At 39.2% G+C, this 9,833-nt stretch overlaps 1 protein-coding gene across 1 annotated transcript; it reads right to left on the bottom strand.

Moving 5' to 3' along the window:
- Positions 1-1,143: 1,143 nt before the first annotated feature.
- Positions 1,144-4,949, bottom strand: s1pr5a (sphingosine-1-phosphate receptor 5a). Its single transcript, XM_010874524.3, has 2 exons — positions 4,776-4,949; positions 1,144-4,020 (listed from the first exon to the last, which is right to left on the bottom strand). Exon 2 carries the CDS (start codon positions 3,731-3,733, stop codon positions 2,531-2,533), a length of 1,203 nt encoding a protein of 400 aa, XP_010872826.2. The 5' UTR covers positions 3,734-4,020; positions 4,776-4,949; the 3' UTR covers positions 1,144-2,530.
- Positions 4,950-9,833: the final 4,884 nt, after the last annotated feature.

Here is a 9,833-nt window from a genome sequence, read left to right as displayed (position 1 = left end):
TCGTCACTCCAAATTAGTGTGCCAGAAGCTGTGAAGTGTGCCAAGGTGTTGATAATTACAAACCAAATTAATGCAAAATCAGTTGTTTTGAATGAAATATTTTACTATGATCAATTTGGATTTATGTAGTAAGAGTTTTTAAATACTGCCCCATACTATTGATAATAGTACCAAAGTGACAAAAAACTGTTATAGACTTATTCAGTGTTTTCCTTTAGTTTGTCAACTGTCTGTATATACATAATATTTTTTTTATTCAAGTTTAAGACAAAAAAATAAATAAAAAATGTTAAAAATAATAATTTCAATAAATACTTTTGGGAGATCTTCCAAAGGTCCCATTGCAGTAGCTCCAAGGTCCCCCAGGGGGCCATATCATATTTCCTGACACCTCTCCCTGTCCTGTCCTGCACAGCTTCTTTCAGATTCTCTCAGGTCTTTGAGCTTTAGCAGATTATCGCAGCAATGCTGGCCACAACCTGACAACAACTCATCTTTCACAGACCTGTAAAAAATTTAAAAAAGGTTCAAATGCAGACAGTGAAATGTCTAAATATTCTGCTTTTAACATAACAAATTACTTACATTTGAAAATATCAGAAGCTTTGTAACTTGGTGGGTCTTTAGGCAAGAGGTTTAGTTAACATTTCCTGGTTCACTGTGTCTTTTTTCTTTCATTTTCAAAAGCACATATTGATTTATGTATCTTTTCTGTCTTTCTTTTAGCATGTGTGTTCAATAAAAGATATTTGAAATTAGAATGGAATCTATGTGCAGGAACAGATTATGCCCTTCATTATAACACCTACATTCAGGAATGGCTAACACTGGAGACTTGGCATAATTTTTTCTACGTCTTCTGTGAGGAACAATCTTCAAAACATTTCAGAAATCGGTCCCTCTATGGCTTTTCCGATGTTAAGGGACCTTTTTAGTGATTCATGTATTTGTTATTAATGACTGCATTTCGTTTTGTACGTGTGATGGTGGGGATTTACTGTTTTTTGTCAAGCTATGTATGCATTTTGTATTTTTTCTTTATGCAGGGCCCACATGTAGAAATACCTTTATCAGCGCAAATCTTTCTATAAAAATGTATTTTAAGTAGAGTTGAGAGTAAACAAAATACAAATTTTAAACTATTAAAAACTAGAGTTGATTTTATTTACATATATGCTGTATAGCATAGTTTGACAGAAATATAAATATTCATTTTGAAATGTATATACAATGTCAAAACACATATGAATTGCTTCTTGAACATCACTGCAGTCCCAAAATAACTTTATACATGAAAACATAATTGTGGTTTGTATTTGACACATTTCTAATGGCACAAGATAAAATCAGTCACTTCATACCCAAAAATATATTTATGTGAAAACCTAAAATATGCCTAAAAAAATGCCTACATGTTTCCAAACAAATGTGTTGAGTTTCCATTACATTTTCAGATTTATGTCAGACATTTGAATGCATTTCAAAATGCATATAAAAAATAAATTATTTTCCCATATTAACTGAAATGGATCAAAAAGAATACATCAACATGTATTATTTTCTCTCATGGGACAGTTTACAGAAGATAAACAATGCTACATTGTATAAGAGTTAGATATTCACCAGCATGTATAGGTCTGAAGACACTTATGTCACATGTATTTCCATACTTCAGTCCACATATAACTAGAGTCAACAAGCCTACTTGGTTTTAATGCTCACCATTGATGTTTTTATGCTCACCATTTTGATGCTACTCCTCTGCTGCTACATGTGATTTAGGAACCCCCAAAGACAGATGAAACTGAAGAGGCATCAATGTGCTGTTCACAGTGCATCTTAAAACCTCCTGGCCTCTAGTGATGGTCAAGGGACCTCAACCCAGAATTCCAGCTGGTCCCAGATCAGATGGCACACATTACATGGTAAGGTAGCCGTTTTGGGTGTGGGTGCTTAATTTTTTAACTACATGTCATTATGCCTCGATTATCTGTTTTTGCAAGAGAAACCAGATTAGGATGTGCTGTAGCAGAACTTATTTGTAGACTCGCCTGATTTCTTAATTTGTGAATAATGAAAAAGATGAATAATGGTCATCAGACGGCTGGGGATTATGGACAATTCTGACATGAAAGACAAACATATTAAACATTTACCTTTGCATATGAGACAATTACTTTTACAGTAAAAGAACAGCCCCCCCAAGTTCTTTCTCCAACACTGACAGAGGTTTGACTTACAATAGGCCAAACAGTCTTTTAGTACAAACCTCCAGCTTATCTTTCCAGGACAAGGTGAGGAAGGCTAATCCTAGCACCATGGTGGATTCTGCTGACGTTTTCTACTATTGAAGTGAGAGATTACTTCATCTCTGCTTATAGTATAATGCACAACCCATATCAAAAAATGTAGTAGTCTCACAGCTGTAAGTTGGAATAGAGAGGACCAGTCAAAGGGGTCTTCAGATCCTTCCTTGTCCTGTAATTTAGACCAGACTCAACTTTTACAGCCGAGTTATAGTGGGCATGAGTCATGTCTTTAACATCCGGGGGTAGATGGATTTAATAGGGGAAGGGGTGAAGTTGGCAGAAGAGACTGTGATCTCCAAGCCCTCCATCCTATGGGAGACTGCCTCAGTCTTACTGGTGCTGTAGTCCAGGAAAAGCAACCCTATCTTCTTTACCTGGCCATCCTTGGTCAGGAGGCAGTGTCGACACAGCAGCTTCAGAATGGCCCTCCTCATGTCCTTACTGGTCAGGGTATAGATAATAGGATTGAGCAGAGAGTTGAACATGGCGATTCCCAGGAAGTAGTCTGCCTTGAAGAGCACCTGGCATTTCCCCGCTGGGCAGCAGAAGTCCAGTAGGAGCAGGATGAAGAGGGGCAGCCAGCATGCAATGAAGACACCCAGGACAATGGTGACAGTCTTCAGCAGGGCAATGTACTTCTGCGATTTGCGAGCCAGGCTTTTGCGCTGAGGAACAGAGCCCATGTGCTTGGTGTTGGACTTGACAATGCGGAAGATGCGCACATAAAGCACCACGATGGCAAACAGCACAAGCGTAAAAACAGTGATGCAAAACAGGATGTAGCTCTTGGCGTAAAGTGGCAGGACAGTGGAGCACTGGTCCAGGTGGCCTATACAGTTCCAGCCTAGGACAGGCAGGACCCCCAGGAACACTGACAGAACCCAGCTAGCCCCGATCAGAGCGAACATCCGGCCTCGCTTGGCCCCCTGGTAGGGCTTCATCCTTACCATAGTGACGTGGCGCTCGATGGCAATGGCCAGGAGGCTGATGACAGAAGCGGCCAATGTTATGTAGACACCCCCCTCCCTCAGAAACCACAGCACAGGGGTCATCTTCAGTGTGTTGGCCCCTGAAGTCACTATGTTAACCATGTAGGTGAAACCAGCTAATAGGTCAGACAGTGTTAGGTTACCCAGCAGGTAATACATGGGCAGGTGGAACTTTTTATTCTTCCAGATCGCCAACAGCACCACAGCATTCTCCAGCACTATCAGCAAGCAGACCAGCAAGAAAACGATGGCCTCTGGCTTTAGGCCATCCTTGTACTTGTTCTCTTTGAGTTTCCCAGTGTAGTTATAGTGTTCTCTGATGACAGCATTGCTCCGGTAGTCGTAGAACCTCTGGAGCATTTTCCCTGCCAAGGGGGTCATGGGAAACAAAGTGGGTGTAGCAACAGAAGAGTAAGCAGCATGCAATGCTTCCATTCCTATTGTTAGGATGTTGCTTTCTTTTTAGCTGATAAAATGCTTTCCAATCTGCATCACATCAAATATTTTGGAAACGGGGAATTAGCATTCCTTAGTAAATCTGTCTGAACGTGTTTTCTGACAGATCAGTCCAGTATTATTGTATTCCTGTAATAATAATCCCGAGATAATAAGAATCTTGAAAGTAATAGTAGCCTAGTATCCACTGGGCGCACGATTCCGTTCGGAAATCAAAACTGTTCACTGCTTGAAAATTTACTTCAGGGCTCAGACACGCAGGAAACCTGAGAAAAAAACAACAACATTGCAATAAAGTGTAATAGCTTTTATATTTGTAAAAATACAACACTCACTTACATCCGCACACACGTTAAGAAATACTGTAATTAAATTCTTAAGTTATTACAATTTTCATAGCATATTTTGAGTTTCAAACTATCGATAGTGAAGACATTACAACTCAGGTGCAGTACAAATTTAGCACAGGCGATGAAGATCCACAGTAACAGGACTTCCAACATTCATGTTTTACCCTGGAAATATTTGACTCATTACGCTAATGCAGCCTAATATTAACCGTTAGCATCTTTTATTTTCATTTTCCATCTTAGAATGGTTGACAACAGTAATGCCAAAACTGTAAATAATCAGTTTATTATCACCATGCTCCCGCGAAATAGAAAAGTACTCCCCGTTGCCTATGATATCTGTTCGAAACACAAGCCATGGTAAAGCAAAAAATTATTAGTTTGAATACGCTGCAGATTTGTTAGCCCTATATGCTTTGATTTGGTTAAATTATTATTGCTGAAAAAAAACAGCACTAAAACCTGTTGATAACAGAAATTTGTTAGTGGCTATTCCATTATCAATGTTCATCAACTTTCGAAAATTCCATCAAGTCGAGTGAGTTCACAAAGTAGTCTACTCCAAGCAATCGATAACATTCAAATATCTTGAAAAAAATAACACTTACAAATATCTATAGGTTTCATTGTAATTAGACGCTATTTCGAAAATAATTATTAAAGAAACCCACCTTTTAGACGGTTAGTTTGGCTTTAGAAAGTTCGTAATTGTCTCACGTATAATACAGAATGCGATTTGACTGACCCTCAGAAGTGAGAATTCGTCATATAAGTCGCTCAAGACCTGAAGTGAGCTAGACTCTGCCCTCCAAAGCGTTTCCTCCCCCCTTAAACATGGCAGTCGCAATAACTGTAGGTTTGAGATTAAATTACTCTCCACTAGTTGATTATACAATTGCAGTGACGCAGTGTGAGGCAATACCTGTTTTTGGCTTCAGATAGGACAATATGGGATCATGGGAAGTATAGGCTAAAGGTGCATTCTTCAGGTAACTGCCATCGGATCCGATCTTTGATAAACGGATTGCCATACTTAACTACAGTTGTACTAGTTTCTTCTCTTTATACATGAATAAATTAATATATTACCAGTAAAAATACTGAGCAGTTTTGAAACTGCTAAAGTTTCTAAAAGTGCATATCTGCAGTCAACTGTAATATTTTGGATGCAGCAATTGCAACCGCAGTTGTAATGCACCATAACTAGTCATACTACGGTCTTACCTAATTTTTTAAAAAGTGGTTACAATCCTGAATGATGAGACCTTATTCCGCTGTCGTCACTATTTACTATACTAGCTGCGTTAGTAACCAGTCATCCCAGGGGTTCAAGGTATACAGTACCATGGCTAGGTGCTGTTTGACGTAAATTTGAGAAGAAAAGGTAGCTAATGGCCATATTCCACACCTCTTGTGCCTTTTGCTCAATTTTAAATTGGTTTGTTTGATTGCTGAAAGCAGATTTGCTGAAAACCTTGGCACAGTATCTCAAATGTATTCACCCCATTGCCAACGTAAAAAACAACATTTGCAAATTATTCTATATTAATTTAATTTATATAACAGAATATAATTGATTGCATAAATATTCCACCCCTTTGCTATGTAGTCTTTAGAATTCATGTCATTGGTTGAATATAGTCCACCAGTGTGAAATTGAGGTGTTTCAAATGATTTCAAGTTACATACATCTGTCTCTGGGAGGAACCATTGTTGGTTATTACAATTCCCAACAAAAATTATATATAGACAAAAGAACATTCAAAGCACAATGCATTGAATATTCACTGGAGCACAGTAGAGTCCATTATTGAAAAATAATGAGAATATGACATAACTGGGAATCTGTCTAGAACAGGGTATCCTCAAAAACTGGATTAGAAGGGCAGTAGTCAGGGAGGTCAATGGTAACCGATAGGTCTGTGGTAACTCTAAATTGTTGTGCACATACAGACACCTGGTTTGCACATACAGACACCTGGTTAGACACAAGAAGAATTTGCACCAATCGGACGATTAACAACCATCGCATTCACGCTGGCCACTCCCACCAGTGAACGTTACATTGAAGATAAGTTTTGCGCATGTGTAAGAAATACATAGTCTCCCTACCTGACTCCGTCATTATGTTTTACAAGCTGTTTCTTCTCTTATTTTCTGATTGTCCCAGCATCTAGTGATTGAGCAAAACATATTGCTAAAGGCTAAGTCCTAGCTGTAGGTGGTGCTTCTCAAAAGGCCTTGATAAGAGAGTGGCAAATTGAAAGTCGTCATTGAAAACAACTCATAAAATTTTGTTCAGAAGGCATGTGGGAGACTCGGAGGCAACGTAGAAGAATATTCAATGTTCGTTTTGGTGCTTTTTGGTCTTAATGCTAAGTGCTATGTTAGGTGCAACCCTTACACCATAAATCATCCTGAAATCACTATCCCTGCCTTGAAACATGCTGGTGGCAGCTTCATGCTATGGGGATACTTGTCTGCTTCAGGGCATGGAAAGCTTGTGAATATAGAGAGTGAAATGGATGCAGCAAAGCAGACTCATAGCTGTTTATTTTAGTAAGAGGAGAATTATAGTAGAACTACGGACACTTTGAGCAGAAATGATACATTACTTCATAGGTATGTGGAAATTACGTGAAGGAGGATTGTCTGGACCTTACTTTCTCTAAACAGGAAGCTGTCTCATTGTGCCTAGAGAGGAGAGGGATATCCTTGAGAAACACCTATGAGGTCATATTTGACGCTGAGCTTGCATTCCAGCTTGATGTGGAACACACTGTCCTTTGGGACCACCTCACTCATTTCCAGTTAAAAGTACTAATTGTAAACAAATCATGTTTGCATTGTTTTTGTTACAGCATGAGGCATGAAATTAGTTTTGTTTATTGGGTCCCATTACTCTGATAAGCATCATCAGGCTAGATCTTTTTTTACATCTCCAAAAGGCTGTTCTACTTTTTGACCGGTGAGGAGACATACTACCCACCCCACCTGCTTCTCTGGAGGCCAAACTGTTTCTCTGCATGCCCCCATTAAGTGATTTCCAGTGGTAACCCATGGTAGAGGGGGCTGGTTGTAAACCCTGACTCATCTTTCATATCACAGTTGTCCCCAGCCCTAAGGCCAACCCAATGGCTGCTGGCTCAGGAGGTGATCCTGTCCATGGGCTTGTCAGCCAAGTGGCAGTTAAAGCCTCCTGCTGTCACACTGTGACTATCTCACCATGTCACCCTCATTAACACACAAAGAGCTCAGCTGCTCCCCACAGTGGGAATCGACTCAGTCTCCATTATTATTCTTCAGTCCTGTGACTCTGCTCTTTAATAGTGACGCGTCACCACTGGGAGTTTAAAACATGCATACAATCTTTTTGCATTTGGACAATTTATTTCTGTGATGTTAGAGCTATTGTAAAAAGGGAGTCCGTGGGAGTGCATTTGTTAAAGAGAGGTTTTTAATGTGTCGGTTTTTTTGTGTTGTTTGTTGTGTTTATTTTGGTTGAGGCTAGTTGCCAGAATGGTGGTGTGATGCCATCATAATTAATGAGCCTGAAACGCCCAAGAGGGGACTGTTCAGTCGGAAAACGTTGAAAACATTTTTGCAGGACACCTATGCCACAACCAGAATCATAACCTGGGTTGAAGCAACTGCACTGCGAATCAGTGTCTTGGAGCTCTTCACCACTCAACAGCCCGTGTAAACAAGGCAGTAACAACAATGACATGATCAGTGGGACAAGCCAGTTTTTTAGCCCCAGGTAATTTCAACAATGCATAGGAATTTATTTATTTATTTGTAATATATTGTTTTGTTGTTTTTGCTTATGTTTTGGTATTCTAAAGTATTTCTATATAATGCCACTGTCAATGGACACCAGTTACCACTGTAATTAAATTATTACCTGTGCATTACAATGTTTTCCATCATGAAGTTGCAAAAAGGTCTATCAGGGGCATCAATCACACTGTAGTGAAATGTTGCATTCCTAGACTATTCAGTGTTAACACTGTGTAGTAGACAGGCAATTTTCTCACCTAACAAAGAAACTGTCTTACATAAGAAAGGCTGTGAAAAAGTCTTGAGAAACAATCTAACACTTTCACACTACTTAAAATGGCCTTATGTAAGCATGTTTATTCAATCAAGGGCATGTTAGAAGTCCTTATGCTTTAAGGCTGACCCCCCACTTCAAAGGGTCAACAGGACAGAAGATGAAAGTAAGGGGTCATGTGATAATTCACCTGGAGGAATTGGGGTGAACTCAACTCAAAATTCTTCTCTTTCCCTCTTCTTCTTCCCTCTTGGACAGGATTAATCCTGAAAAATACCTGCAAGAACAAGTCACAAGATCAACAGTACATGAGTCAAATAAGTCTGTGCACTCTTTCTTTACTCACATAAGCTCTTTTGTTTTATTAATTCATTGTCATAATTGAGATGTCCTGTGTATTTTCTTTAGTTTTTCTAGCACCGTCTTTGCTGAGAACTGCACTTCATTCAGCAAAATATGCTTACCGTTACGGGATTGTGTGGTTGTTCCACCTAGCTACAGTTATGTCCAGAAATAGTTGGATACTGACACAATTTTCATAATTTTAACTCTGTACACAACTACAATGGATTTGAAGTGAAACATCTAAGGTGCAATTGAAGTGCAGACTTTCAGCTTTAATTCAAGTGGTTGAACAAAAATATTGTATGAAAATGTTCATACACAGTCCCTTTATTTCAGGGTTTCAAGTGTAATTGTAATGTAATCATAATTTAAATGTTCATTTTTAATACTTTTTAATACTCTAATCCTTTGCAGGCAATGACTGCTTGAAGTCAGGAACGAATGGACATCACCAAACGTTGGGTTTGCTCCTTTGTGATGTTTTGCCAGGCCTTTACTGCAGCAGTCTTCAGTTGTTGTTTCACTTGTGGGTCTTTCTACCTTAAGTTTTTTCTTCAGCAAGTGTAATGCATGCTCAATCGGGTTAAGATCAGGTGATTGATGTGGCCATTGCAGAATATTCCACTTCTTTGCCTTAAAAAACTCCTGATTTGCTTTTGCAGTATGTTTTTGGTCATTTTCCATCTGTAAAGTAAAGCGCTGCACAATCAACTTCACTGAATTTGGCTGATTCTAAGCAGACAATATATCCCTATACACTTCAGATATCGTCCGGCTGCTTGTCTTCTGTCACATCATCAATAAACACTAATGACCCCATGCCACTGGAAGCCATGCTTGGCCATGTCATCACACTGCCTCCACCGTGTTTTACAGATGTCGTATGCTTTGGATCATGAGCCGTTCCAAGCCTTCTCCATACTTTTTTCTTCCCATCATTCAAGTACAGGTTGATCTTAGTTTAATCTGTCCAAAGAATGCCTTTCCAGAACTGGGCTGGCTTTTTAGATGTTTTTTGGCTAATCTGGCCTTTCTATATTCACCTTATGGTGAACCCACTATATTTGCTGGTAGATTTGGATAATGATATGCCTACCTCCTGGACAGTGTTTTTCACTTGGTTGGATGTTGTGAAGGGGTTTTCTTTACCATAGAAAGGACCCTACAATAATCCACCACTGTTGTCTTCTGTGGACGTCCAGGCGTTTCTGTGTTGCAGAGCTCATCAGTGCATTGTTTTTTTCTCAGAATGTACCTAACTGTTGATTTAGCCACTCCTAATGTTCCTGCTATCTGTCTTATGGATATATTTTTTTTGCAGCCTAAGGAT

The sequence above is a fragment of the Esox lucius genome, chromosome 11 (genome assembly GCF_011004845.1).
Source record: "Esox lucius isolate fEsoLuc1 chromosome 11, fEsoLuc1.pri, whole genome shotgun sequence".
NCBI lineage: Eukaryota > Metazoa > Chordata > Actinopteri > Esociformes > Esocidae > Esox > Esox lucius.
The sequence above is the reverse complement of the archived record's forward strand: the minus strand, read 5'-3'. Positions and strand labels throughout refer to the sequence as shown.

Coding starts and splice junctions, on each gene's coding strand:
- s1pr5a (XM_010874524.3), bottom strand. CDS start 3,733: ATGGAAGCATTGCATGCTGCTTACTCTTCTGTTGCTACACCCACTTTG.